General features: G+C 44.5%; 1 protein-coding gene across 2 annotated transcripts in view; it reads right to left on the bottom strand.

The window, feature by feature from the left end:
* Positions 1–24767, bottom strand: part of LOC122808703 (endothelin-converting enzyme 1-like) — a 1298251-nt gene that overhangs the window by 702581 nt on the left and 570903 nt on the right. For both annotated transcript variants that reach the window (XM_044079690.1, XM_044079691.1), the window contains one exon: positions 11554–11631. In XM_044079690.1, coding sequence (XP_043935625.1) covers positions 11554–11631 — 78 coding nt within the window. The remainder of the gene's footprint in view (positions 1–11553; positions 11632–24767) is intronic.

Genomic DNA, 24767 nt, shown 5'->3' with positions numbered 1-24767 from the left:
TAACTTTGAGTAAGCTCTTAATCCGGTCTGGTCTGCGGGGACTGGCTGGATGACTCCCTTTCCGTGCAGCTTTGTGACCTCTATAGCTGCTTGATCCCATTGACTGGGTGGCACGTCCGGGATTTTCCTTGACGGTGGAGGGGGGCGGATAAAGGGAATGGTGTAACCTCCGGCGATGATACGAAGCACCCACTGATCCTAAGTGATGGAACCCCAGGCTCTTGGATGCGTTGAGAATCGACCCCCGACTGGCTCTGGAGACGCACAGTCGGGCAGTCCCTCAGGGACGCTGGAAGGAGGAACCACAAAAGGATTCGCGGTCTCCTGAGTTGCGGGGGCCTCCGCTGCCTCTGGGGCGACGTCTTCCAGAATAATCCCCCCCCTCTGCCTCGGGGGGGGTCACTCTGATGGGCAAGGAAAGACTTTTGGGACTTTCTGAACCACATCTTTCCTCCCCTCTGAGCCTTGGGATAAGGTCTTGAGGGAAGCGAAAAATGGGCCCCAACGGCAGACAAAGTCTTACCCTCCTGCTCACATCTAGTGAGTGTGTCTTTCACCTTGGGTCCAAAGAGAGAGGACCCATCGAATGGAGCGTCGGTGAAGGAAGACTTGAACGCCTCCGCAAAGTGACACAAGTGCATCCAGGCTTGCCTCCTAAGGGCTACGCCCAAACTCGCTGCCCTACCCGCCCCTTCGGCTGTATACGATATGAGCTTCATGGACGAGTTAACAATGGACGAAAGGGTAGACAGCTGGGCATTGACAGACTGCGTCAACGCCTCAGGCACGTTACCCGACAGGGTATCTCCCAACTCCTTTATGAGATCCCTTTGGAGCCTCGTAAAGTGACAAATAATTCAGCGACCGCAGGGTAAAGGTTGCTGACATCAGGGTATGCTTCCCATACCTATCCATGCTCCTGGACTCCTCGTTAGGAGGATGTATAGAAGTAGATGCCTCTGCCACATCTTGCTGGGTGGCAGACGCCACCACCATAGCATCAACTGGAACTCCCTTGGTTAGAAACTCCTTTCACAGGGGGTGCGGATAAAAACTTGTTGGGGCGAGAAGGAACTGGCTCCACAGAATCAGGGTGTTCCCACACCCTTCGACAAATAAGGTCCAGTAACTCATCGAAGGGTGGAGACACCCAGGAGGCAGACGGTTGGGCTCCGAAGGCCTTGAGGAAGACCGACTCCTCCGCAGAAGGGGTTTTGGATGGCCAGTCGCCCCTCTGTCTCAAGATCTCCAGGATATTGGAGAACGAGACATCATCAGAGGATGACTTAGGGGACCCCTCCGCATCATCGAGGTCGGTGTCCGAGGTGACAGACTCATCTGGGGAGTCTATGTGCTTCCTCTTGCACAATTTTTTTCCTGGGGGGCTCCTCAGGCATGAACTCTGAAGGCTCCTCGGAAAACAGGTGACCACACAAGGAGGAATCCTCAGGCCTAGGAGCTGCGCTGTCCAAAGACAGGGGGGCACCAGAAGCTCTAGTCGCCGTGTCTAGGGAAGGAGTCGCAGATTCAGGTGAAGTCACTAGAGACTTGGCCAGCACGCTCCTCATAGCCTTGAAGGCGGGCCCACCAGAATCTGAGGAGAGGCCCGTCCCCAAGACCATTAATGGTGTTGGGGTTCCCCTAGCCAAGGCGCAAAGAGGGAGACTCGGGGCCGAAACCAGAAGCCCCGACGAATCCCCCTCGGGCCCGGCTGAGTACACCTAAGAACCGAAACCTCTGGAAGGCACAGAAAGGGTTGGAGCTGAAGACGGTGCCAACAAATTAGCAGTGAGTCTCAGGACCGACTCAAGGACTTCACCCGACTCTACGAACTCCGACACCAAGGTTGTCGGAGGAGGAAGAAACGGTATCGAAGGGGCTGGCTCCGGGGCCGACTGGGCCAGAGCCGAAAATAATTTGGATAAGACAGGTGACTGGAGGAGCCTCTGGACCACCCTATCTACATCCGAGTCTGAAAGCCTGGAGGACCTGGGGGAAACAGAAGGGGGCCAAGAGACTTTTCCTATCGGCTCCGAAACAAGGCTAGGAGGCCGGCTCCAAACTGGCTCCAAAAGGATCAGGGCCGAAGCAGACTCGACCAGAACCGAGACCCCTTTCGGCGCCGACGGTTCAGGAGCCAACAAAACCGACCCCAGAGCAGAAACACTCTCCAGCGGCTCCGAGACCAATGTAGCCGACGAAGGAGACCCCGAATTTAGACCCTCTATCCTGCGGCTCCGAAATCAGTGGAGCCGAGGAAGGGGACAGAGTACCTGATCTCTCATCCTGAGGCTCCAGAAACAGTGGAGCCGAGGAGGGAGACCCAGCATTAGATCCTCTATCCTTCGGCTCCGAGGCCAGTGGAGCCGAGGAAGGGGACACAGATTTAGCCCTTTTTGCAGGCGGCTCCGACGGACTTGTCAGAGCCGAAGACTTCTTTTGCCTCGATTTCGAAGAGGGAAAAGAAGCCAAAGCTTCCTCGAAGGCTGGCTTGATGAGACCCTTCAGAATAAGCTTATTTCTCCTCTCGTGAAGGACACGAGAGGAGAAAGCATGGCAAACACTGCAAGACTCTTGCAAGTGTTTAGCCCCTAAACAATAAACACAGATGGCATGGCCATCTGTCAACGACATCTTATAATTGCATTTCGAACATTTTTTAAAGCCCGATGGCTTATGTTCCTTTTCTTTGCCAGACATACTTACTGTAACACACTCAACACACAAGGAGGGAAGGGGGGGAAGAGCTCTAACTTAAACGCTCTACAAGAGATAGGGCAAAGGCCCTCTAATTCAAACGGGCCTAGCCCGCCAAACATAAGGGATTACCACAACAATTCAAAAAGACAAACAAAGTCAATCACAATTGAACTAACAACCAGCTAGCTATTAAAATAGCGGTTTGAGTATAAATTCTAAAGCTAACTGCCAAAAAGCGACCAAAAGGCCAAAAAAGAAGGGTACTTAGCCACAGCCAAGTCGAGACCACGTCGTTACTCTAGGAGCGGCAAATGAGATCTGGGGGTTTGGGCTTGGTGCATCCTGGGATAAGGGGGTTGGCCCAGCCAATGAGAGACTTTGTGCTAGTGTATCGGCCGAGTCGGAGCCGATTCTCGGCTCCGAGCCCATCAGTTATGAATGTAGGCGAGATAGGATCACATTACATCTGTATGTTCTGTGCTGAGATTCAAGAATGTAACCACAGTGTATCCTACTGGAAAAAAACCGAGTTAACTTGCAATCTCTAAGAAAATAAGCAAATTGTTTACGATGGTATTTATCTCAGCTAGGAAATTCTTACTGTTGCTTGGAAAGAGAAATAATTACAGGTTTAAAAGGTAAAAGTGTGTAACTGTTTTACAACTTCCAGTTCCAGGCAAGCTTCTGAGAGATAAGTATTTTTGATACAGAGGTGACAAACAATGATGTAATCTGAGATACCCAAGCAGAAATGTTTGATAGTAATTTAAGAATTATCTCAGAGAGTGAGTCTGTGCATTTTGCATTTCTCTTTGAACCTAGAAACTTTTTCTCATCAGCACTTGTCTGGCTCTGTAAGTAAGTCATCTAGGTCATAGTATCTCTTAGCTATAGATAGGAATACAGTAAAGGTTAGTTTAGACGTTTTCTGTATTTATTTGAGACTGTCCTGCAATGTTGTTTTAAAGTGTTTCCTCTGATTCTGAACTTTGTTGTTACTGTGTTGAGTTATTGAGTATTGTCTTGTTTTTTTATTATTTATTATTAACTATATTTAAACTTTATAATTGTGGCTGGTTTGTTTAGAGATATTTAAGCTCTTAGAGTACTTGTATATGTATCTGGTGACACTGTACAGGCCACTCTTAAATAGCCTTGCTGTTGGTCACACTTAACATATGGATAATAGTAACATTACACAGCAGAATTGGTCACCCTTTGGGAAAGGCCTTATAGTAGCTGATAAGTAAGGGTGGTTGGTGGCAGTGATATCTACCTTATAGTCTGGGCAGAAGGGGGCATAACTAGCAAACCTGTGCCAGCCTTCCCCAGGATTGTCTGTCTGTTTGTATATAAATCAAATCTCAAAGTGTGTGTGTGTGTGTGTGTGTGTGTGTGTGTGTGTGTGTGTGTGTGTGTGTCAGCTACCTGGTCAGGGACACGAAGCACTGGTTGGACAGAGAGGGGGCTGGAAGTTTTGGCTTGACCACTCGGCTGAGATCTTAACCCTATAGCTGTGCCAGTGGGGAGTCTTATTGGGGATCTAGAGAAAGAGGGAGAAACAAGCCGCAGACTGACTGTGATCTCTGTATGCTCTTAAGGGAAATTGTACTTTACTGTGTGTGTACTTGTCATCCTCCCAATGTGCATGTCCTTCACTGGTGTTAGTGGTGAGGATTGAGGCTCATTGATTACTGGGCCAGTGCAGGGGTATCACACCTGTCAGAAATTATTATTAGCTCTGAGGTAGACAGAGCCACAGAGGAAGAGTTGGCATCAATGCTGGAGCCAACTCAGTCCAAGAGATCTTTGGAACCAATGAAGCCGTACTGCAATCAGTCTTTCTGTTTTGAGGATCTCCTTACTTCTCCTAATATTTAAACCTCCATCTATCTTTATTTTTCCTGGGCTTTTCATCCTCAGAATCCAGAGGCAGTAGCCCTTTAATGGTCAGGTTGTTCCTTCAGTATGAAAAGTCCATGCATATTCTTTAACTATATTTGTACGTGACATGTGTCTCCCAACTCCAGTATGGTCTCCGTACCCAAATGATAGCCATTAACAATAGAAATGAAGTGCACACCAGCTGTTTAGTTAAAGCTGCTGCCATTGTTAACATTGTATAGATGATGTTTCTTGTAATCATCTGCCTACATAACGAGGCTCATGTCCAAGTAGTCCCTCATTTATGTACCTACCATAACGTTCCATGTTAGTTGGCTTCTTCTCACCTTCTTTCTTGCTGGTTGGGTTCGGAGCCGACCTTAGGCTTTGACTCGGCCATTTTCTAAAGCTCGAGAGCTACTCACTGGCTAGAGACCTCCCTATATCCCACAATGCCTGGCTCTAGCCCCCCAGACCTTGTTTGGAAGACCTAGCACCATAATAATACAAGAGGACAACTGTTCCAATAGCAAGACTTCAGCTACAGGACTGAAGAAGAAGGTAGAGGACATAAATCGGTAAAGACTCAGCCAGTGACAAGACTCGTAGGAGGACTCTTCTCGGTCCATCTAGGCTAGGGGGATGGAGGGTGGGACGCAAGAAAGAAGGTGAGAAGAAGACAACTAACATGGAACGTTATGGTAGGTACATAACTTCTTAATGTTAAGTTGTCTCTCTCGCCTTCATTCTTGCTGGTTGGGACAGCGTCCCTAGCACCTTAGTCCTGGGTGGCTCATCGGAACAGACTCTTGAGCACAGTGGAACCAAAATCAGCTCTGCTCCTAGAGGCCAGATCCAATTTATAATGTGAAATGAAGGTATGAGGGATGGCCCATGTGGCCACTGCACAAACGGCTTCCATAGGTAGTCTTGATTGAAAAGCTACCAATGTAGCTAAAGCCCTAGTAGAGTGGCCTTTAGTTTTAGCAGGGAGTTCTTTATTCCTCAACTGATAAACAAGGGTAATAATAGAGGACAACCACCTGGATAAGGTTACTTTAGGCACTGGTCGACCCTGCTTACCCTCCGCATAGGAGAGGAAGAGTTGGTCTGATTTCCTTATTTGCTCAGTCCTATGCAAATAGAAACGTAATTGCTTATGAACGTCCAACTGGTGTAATTTGTGTTCAGCTTTGTTGGAATAATTTGGAAAAAAGACTGGCAGATCGATGGATTGATTCAAATTATTTTCGGAGGGGTCCTTAGGAAGGAACGAAGGATTAGTCCTGAGTGAAACTCTGTCCTTATGGAAAACTAGGTAATGAGGACGAACATAAAGGGCTTAAAGTTCAGAAACTCTCCTCGCTGAAGTAATGGCCACCAAAAAGAGGGTTTTCCAAGTAAGCAATTTCAAGGAACAGGAAGCTGCCGGTTCAAAGGGAGGCAGTATCAAGGAAGCTAGGATCAAATTTAAGTCCCACGGATGTGGGGGATCTCTCTCTGGAGGTCTGAGCAAGATTGTTCCTTTCAGAAAGGCTTTGCAAAGATTATGGGACATGATGTTGATTTCTGACAGGCCCATATGAAAATTAGAGATTGCCGCTAATTGAACTCTAATGATGGCCAAAGAGGAGCCTGCTTGAAAAAGTTCTGCTAAAATGTCCAGAACGTTATGGACAGGGGCCATGAAGGGATCTATATTTCTAGCCTCTGCCCAGAAAGAGAAACGTTTCCACTTACTAGCATAAGTCTTCCTGGCTATAGGTTTGTGCGAAGAAAGGATAATCTCATGCACTGAATTGGAAATACTGGGAAGCCTGGCTAAGGTTGGAAGTGGAGATTGATGCAGCCTGCCCGACTGATAAATCAGGAGGTCCGGAAATGGGTCCAGATTCCAAGGCTGCTCTAGAAGGTGACGATGCAGGAATGGGAACCAGATTTGTCGAGGCCAGTAGGGGTCAATGAGGATCATCCTGCAACCCAGCATGGTAGCTTTCTGAATTAGTTTGGGAATTAATGGAAAGGGTGGGAATGCATACAGTAGTCCCTGGGGCCAATCGTGAACTAGAGCATCTCTGGGGGAGTGTCCAGGAAGAGAGTGAAGAAACTGTTGCACTTGCTGTTGAGAGGAGTTGCGAAAAGGTTGCAGCAAGGCTGACCCCATTTGCGGAAGATTTTGCCCGCTACTGTCCGGTTGAGAGACCACTCGTGAGGCATGAGAATAGCTCTGCTTAGTCTGTCCGCTATGACACTGGACTTCCCAGGGATGTGCATTGCTGTCAGAAACCGTTGAGAGGAGATCGCCCACTGCCATAGTCTGAGTGCTTCTCGACATAAGGGATATGACTTGGTTCCGCCCTGCTTGTTGATGTACCACACTACAGACATATTGTCTGTCTGAATTGCAATGGTCCCAGTGGGTAGACAGTTCTGAAGAGCTTGCAACGCTAAAAGCACCACCCTCATCTCCAAGACGTTTATGTGCAAGTGGTACTCGTGGGGTTGCCAGGTGCCCTGGACAGTCCTGCCCTGAAAACGCCCCACCCCCACCCGATCAGGGAGGCATCCATGGTCACCGTGACAACTGGAGGAGGAAGGACAAATGGTCTGCTCTGGGGTACTAATTGAGAGAGCATCCACCAAGTCAATTGGTCTTTGCATGACTGTGTGATTATTATTTTGTGAGACAAAGGAAGTTGTTGAAAGGACCATTGGGTGAAAAGCTTCCACTGGAGAATCCTCATGTGAAAACGAGCCAGGGGAACTAATAAGATCGCTGCTGCCATGAGAACCAAGGTTTTTAGGATGAATCTGGCCTGAATCTTTCTGCATCCTAATAATACCTGTACATGTCGATGAATGTCTGCCACTCTGTCTACTATTAGTCTTGCGGACAGATCTTTCATATTTAATCTTGTGCCTATAAAGGTTAAAGACTGACAAGGTGACAATGCAGACTTTTCAAAATTTATTGAGATACCTAGGATGGAGCATGTTTGGATGGTATAATCCCTGGCTCTCAGCAATTAATGTCTGGTGGTAGCAGTAAGGAGCCAGTCGTCTAGATATGGAAACACCTGGAATCCTTGCTGTCTCAGGTGAGCGGTAACCACTGCCATGCATTTGGTGAACACCCTGGGGGCTGTGGTGAGACCAAAGGGCAGGGCTCTGAACTGGTAATGACTGGCTCCCAGCCGGAAGCGGCGAAACCTTCTGGAACGCCTGTCCATTTTGATGTGGTAGTACGCAACCTGAAGATCTATGGAGTGCATCCAATTGTCCTGACCCAAAAAGGGTAGAATGGACTGAAGCGTGACCATCCAGAACTTCGTTCTTTGAACAGACTTGTTTAGTCTGCTGAGATCCAAAATGGGTCTCTAGTCCCCTGTCTTTTTTGGTACCAAAAAGAACTTTGTGTAAATTCCGGATCCTTGCTGGTCTGCTGGGACTTGTTGGATGGCCCGTTTTTTTTTTTAGCAGTCTTCAAATTTCTTGTACTGTCTGTTCCCTTAGACTGGGTGGAACATCTGGGATGAGGTTGTTTGATTTTAAGGGGGTGTGGACAAACGGTATTTTGTAACCTCCGGATATGAGAGACTGTACCCATCTGTCTCGAGTGATGAGACGCCAGGTGTCTGGGTACAGAGATATCCTTTCCCGAACTGCCTCCGAAGACGGACAGCCGGGCAGCCCCTCAGGGGTGCTGGAAGGACTTGTCAGAGAAAGATTCTCTGCTGCCCTGATTCTGCGGACGCCCTCTGCCCCGCGGGCAGCGTCGATTGTTGCTCCCTCCTCTACCTCTGGAGCGAAACTCACCACGTGTGCCAGCACAGCTCCCTGGGGTTTCCGGAACCACATCTTTCCACTCTTCTGACCCTTAGGGTATGGTCTAGAGGGAGTGGAGAAACGGACTCCCATGGCAGAAAGTCTTGCCTTCCTGCTCACACCTGGTAAGTTTATCTTTCACCTGAGGTCCAAACAGAGCCAAACCATCAAAAGGGGTGTTGGTGAAAGATGCCTTGAAGGGATCAGCGAAGTTACATAACCGCATCCAGGCATGTCTTCTCAAAGCCATGCCTGTGCCTGCGGCTCTACTCGCTCCATCAGCCGCATACAAAATGAGCTGCATGGAGGAGTTAACGATAGAATTAAGAGTTGCCAGCTTGGTGTTTATCTTGTCTTGAGCCCCCGCAGCTTATGGATCTTGCAGGGTATCTCCTAGCTCCTTGAGGAAATCCCTCTGAAGACAGATGAAGTGGCACAAATAATTCAGCGACCACATGGAGAAGGTCGCTGAGGAAAACATCCACTTCCCGTATCTATCCATCGTCCTAGACTCTTTATTAGGGGGATGGACAGGTACAGAAGTGTCAGCCAACTCCTTTTTCGTGGCAGCTGCTACCACCATGGCATCAACGGGGACAACCTTTGTCAAAAACTGTTTATCTTGAGGGGCCGTAATAAACTTAGTGGGCCTGCGGGGAGTTGGTTCCAGTGTGTCCGGAGCTGACCACGCCTTTTGACCCACCACTTCCATTAATGGATCGAAAGGTGGAGACACCCAGGAGGTGGAGGGGCCGCATCCAAGTATACCGACTCGTCCTCAGAAGGGTTAAGGGCAGACCAGTTCCCCCTCTGCTTAAGGATCTCAAGGATGTCTGAGAAAGAGACATCTTCAGAGGGGGATCTTGGGGACCCTTCCGAATCCTCCAAGTCAGTATCTGACATGACAGACTCTGGGGAGTTAACATGTTTCCTCTTACATTTCCTCTTTCGAGGGGGTTCCTCTGAAATCTCAGGGGAGGCCACGGAAGAGGAAGATACACCCAGTGTGACCTGGAGCATTTGATCCCCTCGCTTGGGGTCTGGAGGAGGGGCAGAGACCGAAGCAGGCACCCTGGGGGGAAGAGCTGAAGGGACTGATCGAGGTGCAGACTCAGAAGTCAGCATGCTACTCATGACCTCGAAGGCGCCCCTGTCTGGCAGAGAAAAGGGCCCCCACTCCGAAGAGACAGGAATCCTCTCCAGCACCGAAAGGGACGGCTCCGAGGCCGATGTAGGAGCCGAGCTTACCTGTGCCGAGGCTCCAAGAGGGAGAACGGGGTCAGACAAGGGTCTGATGCCACTCGCCCGCTCAAGCCGACGAGGGAGTCTCGATGCCCAGATCCCTCCAAGGACGGAACCATTAAAGAAATCGAAGCTGACGAAGGAGCCGAAAGGGGAAGCATCGGCAATGACGTTTCCAGGATCCGAGCCCAAACAAGCTCCGGCCCCGAACTGACAGGAGGAGTCGGAGGAGGAACTACTTCAGAAACAGGAACAGCCACAGCCTGATGAGGAGGGCTAGTTAACATTTTAGCCAGGGCCTGCGATTTGAGGAGTCTACTAACCACTCTCTCCAAGTCATGATCAGATAGCCTCGAGGACCGAGAAGAGTGGGACCGATGGCTCCTTTCAGACTGTAGCAAAGGTGATCCCGGAGCCGAGCGAATCGACTTTAGGAATGGCGACCTGGATCGCTTACGGCTCCCTGATGGCTCCGACGCCAAGGTCGGAGCCGAGAGAGAGATTTAGATACTTCGGTTCCGGACGGAACCGAAATTGAAGCAGACACTTCACCTGGCGACTGCTCCGTACTGGGAGCTGATGGCTTGGTGGGCTTAGGGGTTTTCGCAGGCTGAGACTTCGCCGGAGACCCCTCGGGTTTTAGTAACCCCCTGAGAATTAACTTGTTCCTAAGCTCCTGCAGGACTCTTGGACTAAAGGCATGACATACCAAGCAAGAGACCTGCAGGTGTAGGGCACCCAAACAATAAACACAAGAAGTGTGACCGTCTGTCAGAGACATTTTCTGACAGCACGAGTCACACTTCTTGAACCCTGATACCTTGGTATCCTTTGACATGTTAAAGAAAAAAGGAATACCGATGGATAAATGTTAGACTAGTGCAAAAAAAACACACACACACACACACACACACACACACACACACACACACACACACACACACACACACACACACACACAAACACACACTAGTCCCACACCTTCACACAAAAAATTTAAAGGAAACAATACTAACAAAACTAAGAGACTATGACTTAGACTACAAAGGCTAAACACTACTTCCTACTGGAACAATTTAAAAGGGAATTGGATAGCCTCTAACTTAAACGGCCTACTTAGGGAGATAGGGGGGAGGGGAGAAACTCTCTAAGTAAAAATGAGTTTCCTAAGGGTAGAAAAACACAGGGAAAACTAAGACTAATCTACAGTGCTACTCTGATTTTACAAAAAAAACTTGAAAAATATACACTAAAAGTTTAACTACTAATATTACAAAAGATGAATACGACCTGAGCCAGTAAAGTGCAACCTCGTAGCTGAAGCGGCAAACAAGATCTGGGGGGCTAGCGGCAGACATTGTGGGATATAGGGAAGCCTCGAGTCAGTAAGTAGCTCTTGAGCTTTAGAAAATTGCGGAGTCGGAGCTGAAGGTCTGCTCCAAACCCAACCAGTAAGAATGAAGGCGAGAGAGACAACTTAACATTATGTATTACAATGCATACTACACACACACACACACACACACACACACACACACACACACACACACACACACACACACACACACTACATCATTCCGTCTAGTGTCTAACTATGCTGTTGGTGTTTCTGAATCAACTTTTCCCTGTGTCTCTGTGCTTGTCTCCCTATTTTGCTTAATGCTATAGCCAATCTGCTGCTCTGGTGGCATAGAGGAATAAAGCCCTGAATAATGCCCAGCGAACCCAAGTTCAATTAGTAGCTTGGATGACTGAGAGAGTGGCAGGGAAGGGATGGGCATTCCCATCCAAGGTGGAACAGTGTAAATAACAGTAAACAGAGAGAGACAAATTATTTATTCCTTGAAAGAAAAAAGTTGTGATTAATAAAGAAGTTAGAACAATATGCAGGCATCAACTCACATCTGCATACTCCTGGTCAATCTGGTCTGAGTTCATGATGTCTTCTGGGTAGCCAAGTTTCACTTTAATGTCAGACACCTACATAGAAGACAAAATAATCAGCAGTAGTGTTAGATACTACATAAAATGCAGTTTAGAAAATGGAAGAGAATGAGCAGTAGAAGATTCTAATGAAAAAGTAGGATTACAAATGAGAAATTAAATGAAAACCCAAAATATGTGAAATGTGTTCTGCAGTACAACAAAGGTTGCAAAATATTTTCATTTGCAACCAAATTAAAAAATGGCACCACAGTATAGCTGCATGAAAATTATTTTTGAAATATCTGTTTATGCATTTACAGTTTCAAACTTTATCCTAAAGGAACATTTCATTTACTGTTATTTACAATGTTCCCATTCTGATTCCAAGTAATAACTGTGGCAACAAAAGAAGAATGCACTTAATCCATAATACAACGGTTATAAAGGAAAATATTTATTAAATAAATAACAGCTTTAATTTTTCAGCCTCAGTCTTCACAGTAGCAGGAGGTCAAACATTTTTACTATGTTATGCTGTGTAGGCAGAAAGTACAGTTGTGGAAGTTGAACTTACCATAACAAACAATGTTCAAATGACCACTGCTGCAGTAGCCTTATCTATACGGGTTATATCCTGCCAATGATATAACAGCAAGTCTGCTTTAAGAGCTTCACACTTTGACATGTCCAAATTGTCAACCAGCTCAAGTTGAGCTGACTAGAAGACATGTCTGGGTGTAAACTCCTTCAGAGCTTTCCTGCCAGCAGAGAAACTGAGGATGGGCCCTGAAAGGACAATGCTTGGAAAAACAAACAAATAAATATATAAATAAATGTCCACAAGCTGGCATAAAAACTCACACCAAAAACAATGATGATAGAGGGAGGGAAGGAGTGGGTACTGCAATAGTAATCATTTAAACTTCTACTGTAATGGTAAATTCAACTTATACAACTGTACTATGCTCATCATATTAATCTCTGCTGTAGTAGATTACCCCTACTAACTACGTCTGGGAAGGGAAAGGAGGAAACTCCAGAAGGCCCCGGAGAATGATTCTAGCAAAGCTTGATCTGGACCTAGAAAAGAAATTAAGCTTAAAGTACTTTGTAGGAGTATGTCCACAGGACAAAGCAGCAGCTTCTGGAATACTTCTAGAATCTAGCACTTTCCAAAAAGCCATAGATGAAGGCAAGGCCCTATTAGAGTGGGTGTTGATCCTTCCTGGAAGAGTTGTGCTATGTTGTCTTTAACAAAAGGTAACAGCCTTAGAAACCTGCCATGCCACACCTCTGTCCCAGTTATCAAGAAGCCTCAATCCTCACCACTGGCAACAGTGATGGACATTCACAGTGGGAGGATGACAAGTACACAGTATTTCCAAATGCAGTTCTCTCCATCAAGTGCAATTTCCCTTAAGAGCAAACCATTACAGTCAGTCCGGGACTGGTTTCACCCTCTTTCTCCAGATCCCCAATAAGACTCCCCACTGGCACAGCTATAGAGTTGACATCTCAGCTCAGAGGCCAAGCCAAGACCTCCAGCACCCTCTGTCCAACCAGTGCTTTGTGTCCCTGCCTAAGTAACTGACACACACACACACACACACACACACACACACACACACACACACTCTTTGAGGTTTGATTTACACACACACACACACACACACACACACACACACACACACACACACACACACACACACACACACACACACACACACCTGGGAAAGGCTGGCACAGGTTTACTAGCTGTGTCCCCTTCTGCCCATACTATAAGGAGGTTTCTACTGCCACCAGACAACTCTTTATCAGCTGCTTTAGGGCCCTTAACCAAAGGGTGCTCAATCTTACTGTGTAATGTTCCTATCAATACAAATGGTAGTTTGACCAACAGCAAGGCTATTAGGAGTGGCCTGCGCAGTGTCACCACATAAATACGCAAGTTCTCTCAGAACTTAAATATGTCTCACAAAGATCAGCCACAATGAAAGGTTAAAATATATTTAATAATAAAAGAACAAGAAAATACTCAATATATAATCACAGTAACACCAGAGTTCAAAACCACAGGAAATATTGAAGACCACATTACAAGACAGACTCAAATAAATAAAGAAAAACATCTAAGCTTTGGTTTTGTACCCTTGTTGTCTCCAGACTACTTACTGCTGGCATTTTGCAATTCCTACTTACTGGCTCTCCCATCTTTTGTTCCCCACCTTGGCTCTGTGGACATATATATGCTACAAGGCTCCACTGGTTGCATTTACTACATTTAACCCTAGGTCCTGGCAGTGTACCTGAACCAGTGGCTTCCCCTGCTACTGGTGGACTATGTTGGAATGGTTTAGGCTGCCCATCATGGGTTCCCTTAGACTCATGTGCAGTACTGGGTATCCCTTTCTTGTGCAGTGATGCCCTGCTTGCTAGGTATAGGTCTCCCTTTTTCCCCAAACTCCTCTGCTGTGTTACATTTTCTGTCTGCTATCCAGATTCTCATGTTCTCAGGCAAAGTGCTAAGGGCTTGTTCCCTCACCAAAAGGTTTGACAGCTGTTCCAAAGTGGTGACTTGATACCCACTCACCCACCTATGAAAATAAGTGCTTAACTCAGCAATATTATTGACACACACTTTCATCTGCCTTGCGTCTATCCACAGAAAATTTTACTGTAAGCTTCAGGTGTTAACTTAAAACTTAAAACACTCTAACAAACAATTTTAACAGTATTATAATTTAAGCAATCAGTATCAGACAATTAAGAAATATCAGTTATAGGTTTACCATGGAATAAAGAGGTCAGGAACCGTTCCCAGAGCCCTTGGTCATCATTATACTGTTTACATACCCTTTCAAACATATGAATGAAACTATCAAGATTATCACCCTCTGTAAATTATGGAAGAAATTTACTGATCTTTATTGCTTCTGAGGTTCGGTTTTTCTCTTCCCCATTACCTTCATGACCCTGGTGAAGAGTCAGCATCTCCTTTTCATGTTGCCTCTGTCTCTCATTCTCTTCAGCTTTGACTTCCAAATGCCTCAGTCTTTCTGATGATTCCAGTTCCAACTGTTTGGCCTCCAGTTCAAGTCTGTTTAACTCCAGATGGATTTTTAGGTCCTCTTTAGAAAGGTTGAACTGTCCATTTTCTGAGAGTTGTACTTCCTCAAGGCCAGTCCGGTTGTCCTCCTGGTTGCTGGTCTGTGATGCAGCTGTGGCCAAGACTACAATCATTTCTGCTTCAGCCAGGTTGGCATGCACCAGTCCTTTGGCTTGGCACATCTCAGCCAACTGGCTCCTTGTCGGCTAGCAATACTCCTCTACTGACATCCTTGCCTGCTCTCCCTGACTAACTAAGCTAACAAAAAATAAATAAAACTACTGTGATATGAAACTCTGAATGTTCACTGTGTGGCTGATTGAGAGTACAAACACTTTCTCTAGTGACCACTTTTTACAGGCTACAGGAATACAATATCCACACCACTGAATCCTAATATATGGATATCCCACCATTGCCAACCAATTAATAGGTGATGCCCCATCACTGGCCCAGTAATCGAGGAGCCTCACTCCTCACCACTGTCAACAGTGGGGGACATTCTCACCGAGAGGATGACAAGTACACACACAGTATTTCCAGATGCAGCTCACTGCATCAAGTGCAACTTCCCTTAAGAGCACACAGAGATCACAGTCAGTCCAGGGCTGGTTTCTCCCTTTTTCTCCAGATCCCCAGTAAGACTCCCAACTGGTACAGCTACAGAGTTGAGATCTCAGCTGAGTGGCCAAGCCAAGACCTCCAGCACCCGCTCTGTTCAACCAGTGCTTTGTGTCCCTGCCCAAGTAGCTGACAAGCACATACTCTTTGAGGTTTGATTTATACACACACCCACCTGGGAAAGGCTGGCACAGGTTTACTAGCTATGTTCTCTTCTGCCCAGACTATAAGGTAGTTTCTACTGCCATCAGACAACTTTTTATCATCTACTTTAAGGCCCTTAACCAAAGGGTGTCCAGTATTACTGTGTAATGTTCCTATCAATACAAATGGTAGTTTGACCAAGAGCAAGGCTATTAGGAGTGGCCCGCACAGTGTCACCAAATAAATATGCAAGTATTCTCAGTACTTAAATATGTCTCAAAAAGATCAGCCACAATGAAAGGTTAAAATATGTTTAATAATAAATAATTAAAGAACAAGAAAATACTCAGTAAATAATCACAGTAACATCAGAGTTCAAAACCATGGGAAATATTTAAAACAACATTGCAGGACAGTCTCAAATAAATAAAGAAAATCATCTAAGCTATGCTTCACTTTATTCCTGTCTGAATCTAAGAGAATTACTATACCCTAGAAACTTTCGATTACAGCAAGGCAGGTGTGGTGAATGGATCTTCTAGCTGATGTTATTGTCAGGTCAAAGACAGGATAAAGAATGCCCTGTTTCACTCTAAGACACTCCTCAAATTAATATCTCAAATATTACTTCTGGGATAGCTTGCAGAATGCCATCATTTATTGTTATCTGACTCTACCCAGATGACAAACAGCCATTGATAGAAGCTGCCAGCATTTAGCAACTGCCTGTTTTTTCCACAGATCTCTGGTAGATGAGGAAAGTCATAAAACAATTGTATCCTTTCATGCTTCACAAGTAGCAATTAGTTCAACTTAAAGACAATGCAGAGAGCTCCCTAGTTTTAGACATTGTGTCTCTGTTTCTTTGAAATCATCTTTTATGGGGCAGTCATAATTCAACTATTTATCTGACATTTTGCAAGTTAACCTCCTGTGTTCCAGTTTCCTCTGTTAAAATATATACATTTAAACAATTACAATAGTGTATATACAATTCTGCCCTTTTCCAGTAGGGTACACTGTGGCTACATCTTTAAACTCAGTACTTTACAAACCCTTTTCAACAGACACTTCTGTACCAGCAGTTTGATATACACATAACATACAGTTCTAATACAGTTATAACAAGCATCTTACACAAATTATTTAGATATTCACCAATGACATATAATTATTTACAAAATTCCAGAAAGTTGGACTGGCAGTATCTCCTTTTGTCACACAGCCATTTGGAAATAGTCTGTTTTGACACAGGATGTCCCTTCTTCTTACCTTCACAAGACATGAACAATTGATCTGAAGATCTGAAAGATTTAGTTCTGTCAAGATAGTACCTGAGTTGTCTGTGGACATCCAAGGTATGAAGTACCCTTTCTCTCTAATTATTAGGTTCAGGAAGGAAAATGGGGAGATTGATTCAAGATTCAAAGTAAACTTCACTGTCATTTAGGACCACACACGTGTAGCCTAAACAAAATTGTGTTCATCAGCTCTTTCTTGACATTACAAACAGAAAGTAAAACAGACACATAACAAGTAAAAGAATGAACATAACTAACATATACAGTCCTACTCCCAGTACTCGTAAAAAAGTGCAGAAAAAAATTTCAGCACTTGAATAAAGAATAAGTATACCCTCCACTAAGTTATAATAACTGCCCCATATAAATAAAAGACACATTATAGATTGCACATTGCCTAAATTGTCTGTCTAATGTTGCATTTGATAGGGATAAAATAAATAAATATTGCACTTGGAATTTATGTGGTATATATTATACAACAGACTATAGGTATTTGTGAAAAAAGAAAGAACTGACTTAGTGTATGTCTAGTTCTCTGGGACTTATGCCCAAGTTCAGATGTCTGACCACTGTTGGGTAGAAACTGTTGTTGAATCTAGTAGTCTTGCAGTGGATGCTGCAATATCTTCTACCCAATGCCAGATGTCTAAAAAGTCTGTGCGCTGGAGGTGTGGTGTCTTGTATTATTTTGGTGGCCCTTCTGATGCTTCTTGAAGAGTAAAGTTGTATTGATGGAAGACTGGTACCTGTTACTTTCTCTGCAACCCTCACCACTCGCTGTAGTGCCTTCCTTTCTGTAGCTGTACAAATTCAAAACCACACTGTGAAGTTGCTGATGAGGGTACTCTAAATAACACCTCTACAGAAGGTGGACAGGATATGAGGCAGAAGCTTAGCTTTCTTCTGCCTTTTCAAAAAATGGAGGAGTTGGTGTACTTTCTTGACCAGCTGACAGGTGTTTCTTGACCACGAGAGATCCTCTGATATGTGTACACCTAGGAATTTCATACACTTAACCCTCTCTACACTCTCCCCATTGATCATGAGAACTGAATGTTTTTTTTTCCTGAAGTCATTGATAATCTTTTTGGTCTTGCTTACATTCAGGTGAAGGTTGTTCCCCTCACACCAACTGATTACAGATGCCACCTCCTCTATATATGCTCTTTCATCCTCCTTTGTGATGAGCCCCGTGACTGTGGTATTATCAGCAAACTTAATGATATAGTTGGACTTGTGCTTTGCATAGCAGTCATGGGTAAGAATGGTGAATAAGATCGGACTGAGAACACATCCCTGTGGAACCTCTTTGATGTGTTCTTACCCAAACTCGCTTTCTGTGGCCTCTCAATTAGGTAGTCCAGGATCCAGTTACAGAGATGTTTACTGACTCCTATATATGCCAGTTTTTCCTATCAGTTGCATTGGTACCACTGTATTAAATGCTTAGCTGAAATCTATGAACAGCATCCTCACATAGTTATCAATGCCCTCTAGATGTTTAGCCATGGATCTGTTGGCTATTAAGCAAACTCCAGATGGTCAAAATTGGGAGATAGGCCCGATGCCAAATGCTTTTTGATCCTCCCCTTGAAACATTTCATAACAGCAGATGTCAGAGCAACTGGTCCATAGTCATTAAGGCTGGAAGGGGAGGTTTTCTTAGGCAGTGGGATGTTTGTTTCCTTGTAGCATAAAGGTACTTTCGCCATGGCAAGAGAGGTGTTAAATATCTCCGTGAGTATTGTGCACAGTTGATTAGCACAGCCTTTTAATACCTTGCCCAGTATGTTGTCTGGGCCAGCAGCCTTCCTGGGGTTCACCTTTCTTAGCTCTCTTCTCAGCTCATCTGTACTGAATATGAGCACAGCATCCTTCTCATCAGTGGGTAGCTTTAGTGCCAACCTGTTTCTCTCCTCAAATCTTCCAAAGAAAGTATTCAAACTATCCATGAATTCGATGTTGTCCTCACACTGTGCTGACCTGATTTGTAGTTGGTGATCTCCTGTATCCCAAACCATAATCTCCTCACATCCCTCATGTTCGTAGGTTCATAGGATTATACTAGGCTATTGGCACGGAGGCCCTTAAAAGCCTAGCCAAGAATTCACCCATGTTCCCTCAAAGTCAGAACCTGTTTCCCCTGTCCAACAGGGACACAGGTGGGATCCCACGGGTATATTTTCTGTTTCCCATCCAGTCATCCAGGTTCCTCTTAAAGAGGGCTAGAGAGGTACTGTGCTTGACATGGAGAGGGAGTCTATTCCAGAGGCTGGGGAGTCTTTGGGACACAAATCTATCCTGCCAACAAGTTCTATTAATGTCACATTCCAGGTTAAGGACTTGCGTGCGGGTTGTGCGAGTGGAGTTTGTCTTACAGACATCATCAAAGTGGCTCTCCACCCTTCTGCCACACTCCCTCTTTGCCTCATTTATACCTCTCCTGAAATTGCCTCTTGCTTCCCTTAGAGCTGCTTTGTCCTTAGCCCTGTAAGTTGCATTTCTCACCTTCAGAAGCTCATATACCTTGGGGTGAGCCATGGCTTTTGACTAGCTCTGATAGTGATGCTCTTGGTGCTTGTTACTTCATTAATGCAGTTTGAAATGTATGACATCACAATCTCTATGTATTCATCTGAGTTCAGATGCTGATACACTGTGGCTGCCTCCTTGAACATATTACAGTTTGTTTTTTCAGTGCAGTCTTGTATGGCCTCCACTGCTCTCTTTGGCCAGACCCCGATTTGTTTCTTTGGGGGTTTCTCTCTAATTAGTGCTGGTTTGTATGCTGGTGATAGCAAGATGGTATAATGGTCAGTCTTTCCCATTTGTGCAAGTTGCACTGCCTTGTACGCTTTCTTTAAGTTTGTATACACCTTGTGCAGGATATTGTCACAGACTGATAGTTTGACTTAAAGAAAGCTCAGATACCACTTCAGGCATAAAAGAAGGACTGGTTCTCAAAAAAAAAAAACTGTTGCTATGGAAAATGAGATAGGATTGACATAATAAGAGCAACTCAGATACCCTTCTTGCTGAGGTCGTTGCAAAGTTTTTGTAATTCTTTGGAGTTTTTCTCCCCCAAACCTCCAATGAAAATGGGCTCCTATCCAGTCACACTTTCCTGGTAATCACATGTCAATAATAACAAAAATAAATAAATACAGAATAAATAAAACTGTTTTCAATGCTAAGAACCTAAAGTCAGCCAAATCAGCTGGTTCAAATGGAACAAGTTCCCAAGGAGGGGACACTAGTTTTCTTGGAGGTCTTGAATGCAAAACCCCTTTCAAGAACATTTTGACAAGAGAATGCATTAAAAGAGGAAGATCCATGGGCAAATATTTTTGAAATGACAGATAAATGAACCTTGATAGAGGAAAAGAAAGGTCATAGGTTCATAAGTGTGTACTAGGCTAATGGCCCTGGGGCCTTTACAAGCCTAGCCATAGGATTACCCTGGCATAGTGCCATCCGACCATAGTTCCCAGTGCCTCTGTCGAATAGAGCCACTGGAGTTATCCCCTGGGTCCTGTTTCCCATATACTCATCAAGATTTCTCTTGAAGAGGGTCAGTGAGGTGCTCTGCTTGACATGTTTGGGAAGTCTGTTCCATAGCATGGGCAGTCTCTGGGTTATGAACCTGTCCCTCCAGCATTTTCTGTTAATTGTGGTAATGAGATTGAGGTCTCTGGAGCATGTGGTGCATTGGGATTTCTTTAGATGTAGCATTTCTAACTGAGCTGGGGCAATATGATACAGAGAATAGTTGGAGTTTTTTTGAGTCTGTCTATATAGAACAAGTGTTTAAGGCCTAGGATCCTCTTTGTGAGGTACTTTTACGGCCTCTCCAGTTGCTGCAGGTGTCTTGTGAGGTGCATGCCAAATGAGGCATTGTACTCTATGATTGGCCTAATGAGGGAAGAGTAGAGGAAGACAATAACCTCTTTCTTCCTGGATGCAAAACTCTTAGTAATGAGATGTGCCACATGGAAGGCCTTTCTGACCACAGTGGCAATGTGGTGATCAAAAGCGAGGCTGCTGTCAACCTGTGTTACCAGATCTCTTCTAATACCTTCTGTAGTCACTGGACTACCATCAATGTGGTAATTCATGGGAACTGGGTTTATCCCAAAGGGGATGACAACACATTTTTTGGCATTGAGCTTAAGGCCATGGTTCTGACACCAGTCGTTGGTTTCAGTGGGGCTATTCTGTAGGATGTCAACATCACTTGGGGAGTTAATAATAGCTCCCAACTTGCAATTGTCTGTGAACTTTGTCAGTGGGAGTCCCTTCGTGTTGCCTGGACTTCAGAGAAGTAGATGCCAAACAGGAGAGGACCCAGGACTGAACTCTGTGGGACTCCATTCGTGACTAGTCAGCAGTTTGACTTAGAGTCAGCACTCTTCTTCCTCTTTCACGTTTTTTGGTAACACTTGACTTAAAAGATGTTTATGCTCACATCCCTTTCCATCCAGACTTCAGACATTTCTTAAGGTTTTGTGTGTCTGGATTACATTATCAGTTCTCTGCCTTACCCTTTGGACTATCTACTACACCAAGAGTGTTCACAAAGTATCTAGACCCAGTTATATCTTACTGCAGGCTACATACTATCCACATTTTTTCCATACTTGGCTGACTTGCTTACCTTTGCAGAGTCTTTTTCAAAGTATCAGTAAGCTCTCTCTTGGGTAAGAAATCTCTTAGACAAGCTGGGATTCCAAGAGAATATTCAAAAGCTCTTTCTTGACTCCTTCACACAGGAATATGTTCCTGGGATGTCACCTAGACATATCAGTTCAAATAGCTTTTCTTCCACAGGAAAAAAAATATATTTTTATTTAGATTTATTTCTAAGGTTTTCCATTCTGACTTCCATCACTGTGAGGGAATACCTCAGGATTTTGGGTCTCATGGCATCTGTGAATGATACTCCTGACAGGACTCCACATGATAAAGATACAGTGGTGTCTAAAATTGTTTTGATTCCAGCATCAACACCCTTTATCTTTTCAAATCTCAATGCTGCAGTTTGTCAAATGAGAAACCTTTTGGTGGAGACAACAGATATACTTAAATCCAAGTTTCCCATTCTTCCTCCCTTCTACAAAGCAGTCAGTCACCATCAATGCTTCAGACTTTGCTTGGGGAGCAGTTTCAGGAGGAATAAAAGTGCAGGGGGTGTGGGACACTAAGGACAGGCACATGCACATAAATATCAAGGAGATGCTTGCCCTAATCGAGGCACTCAACTCTCTGAACCATCTTCAGTCCCCAGGACCTCTTCAAGTGTTGTGGTACATCAACAAGCAGGAGGAAAGCAGACCGTACCCTTTCCAGACTGTCCATGTTAGCTTGGGGTATAGCTTTACAACACAATCTGACTCTACAGGGATTCTACATTCCATCAGAGCAAAACTGTATGGCAGACAAGCTGAGCAGGACCAGGGCAGACCCTCTTGAATGGAAACTAGAACTAAATCAGGCGTCTTCCAAGATTTGATCCATCTGTGCAGAGTTCATCAAGTAGACCTCTTTGCCACCTCAATGAGCAATCAACTGGTAAGATTTTGTTCCATAACTCCATGCAGGAAAACATGGAAGACACATAACTTTTCTTTTCCTTTTACATGAATGTTCCTTTATTCCTTTCCACTAATATCCAGGGTACGTCTGAAGATTCAGAAGGAATCCCCCAACATCATTCTACTGACTTCCTTCTACTCTGGCAACTGTGGTTATTCCTTCTTTTAAAAGTGGCCAGGAGAAATTACCACAAACTCCCTCACAGACTGGATCTACTTACACAAGAAAAGGAGTGTTTGATGCACCCTGATAGCAATCATCTTTAGATGACCACCTGGATGATAGGGTGTTAGTTAATGCCTTTTAGGCACCTGTTTACTGAGGGCATGCAGCAGGTACTAATAGAGGCAGGAAAGCCTGCTATTGGAAAGTTATATATTAACAAATGGAACAGGTTTCTAGTTGGTGCCAATAATATAACCAACACCCATTCATGGCTAGTTTTTCTCTGGTGTTACAATATTTATGCGAGTTACTATCCTAGAGATAGTAACTCACCAGAGCCAACAGATATTGCCAGTGTACTGGCCGACAGATTCAGTGCCAACTTTATCCCCCCCCAAAGGACCAATCACAATAGCAGTAGATTGCCAGGCACCCAGTATTACTGCAGCACAGGTTAAAATAGCACTGTCCAAGGCCAAGAATACAGCTTCTATGGGACCTGACAATATCTCTGGTTGTGTTCTACATGAACTACAGAGTGAACTGGCACCTCAGCTGTGTGCTCTGTTCAGTCACAGCCTCACCACAGGCTTTGTCCCTCTCCACAAAGGAGGAGCGACTATAGACGCTGGGTACTATCACCCCATTAGCCTGACAAGTCTGATATGTAAAGCTATGGAAAGCATCATCATGGCCCTAATAAACATGGATATAGGGAATCTCCAAATTCTGGATCCCACACAGTTTGGTTTTGTGAATGGTCGATCATGCCTGCTCAACTTGGTTGACTTCTCTGAGTCAGTCACCAGAGCTGTGGATGAAGGCAAGGTGGTTCATACACCCTACCTTGATCTGGCCAAGGCTTTTGATACCATTCCCCACTCAGGAATCATAGAAAAACTCACTAAGCTTGGCATCAACCCCTGTATCACTAGATGGGTTGCAAACTGGCTCACAGATAGAACCCACAGTGTGAAAGAGGAAGAAGAGTTAATGAGTTGTGAAGTGACATCATTTTGAATTTGGCACTATCACAAACGTTTAGGGAAGAGAGATCAAGAACTGGTCTCCAAGCATTTTCTTTCTTTAGCACAATGGATATCCATGAATAAAAACCCTTCCCCACCTGGGAAGAATGAACTGGTTCTATCACTTCTTGGGACAGCATGTGATAAAGAACAGGTGGAAACCAAACAGACTGATCTCGAGAATGAGGAATAACCTCCCAGAAACAAAGAATTTCCTCCCACTGCCATCTGCAACCCTGATGAATGCTTTTCAGAACCCATTTGTCTGAAACAATCTGTTGCCAAACAGAAAAATGGTGATTCAGACTTTCTAGAAGAAAAAAAGAGGCCAGGGTAGGACAGGGTCACAAGGTCTCTTGAATAGTCATTCAGACGTACTGGACTGTCCTTGGATTTAGGATGTTCAAAACTTCTTTTTTGAACCCCTTGGCATACCTGAATTTTTTTGACACTGTTTATTCGTTTTTTTTTTTTTTTTTTGCCAAGAGTGGATGAGGGGATAAAAAGAATCCCATGGACAATTTGGAAAAGAAGGGCTAAAATTTCTTAGAGATTCTCTGGATCAGCTTGCCCCTTTCATCTCACTTTCTGATTATCTCTGCAGTAGTGGGGCCAAACACTAAATCTCTAACCAAGAGATAATTTAAAACCTCATTTTTAACATCATCTGGGAGGTTTTGAGAATGCAGCCATACAAACTTTCCCATCCTTGTCAGAAAGAGTAGGATTGGAATTAATTAGAAGGTACGTGATTCTTATTGCTATTTTTGTGAAGTTTCACACGTGGTATGCTTTTTTTTTTTGTCATGCACATTTTAGTTGGTAACAGCTCTATTTGGTCACTTGTTTTCTAGACTTGATTTCAAAAGCATTTTTGTTTTTTTGCTTTACTCTGTTTGCCCTGCATATGAGTGTTTCTGTTATGCCAGTATACAATTATATTCATAGTATATTGTGGCTTTAAATAGCAGGTAAAATGCTGCTTTACTCACTAATGTGAATATTGTCACCTGCTATGTGTACTTTTAGATCAGTAACCTGTTTGGCAATTAGAGTAGAACTTACTGTAACCTCCAATGGATATAAGGGACTGTGTTTCTGCATAATATCACTGTTATTTCTGACTTAACTAGAGAATTCTAAATTGTGTGTAGCATCATAGCAGTTACTTGTGTTTCTATAGAATACCACTGTTATTCCTGACTTTTAGTGGATAATGCTAAATTGTGT

This window comes from Protopterus annectens, chromosome 8.part0, assembly GCF_019279795.1.
Source record: "Protopterus annectens isolate FY-2018-M chromosome 8.part0, PAN1.0, whole genome shotgun sequence".
Lineage (NCBI taxonomy): Eukaryota > Metazoa > Chordata > Ceratodontiformes > Protopteridae > Protopterus > Protopterus annectens.
Note: the sequence above shows the minus strand (reverse complement) of the source record. Positions and strands in the feature narration are given on the sequence as shown.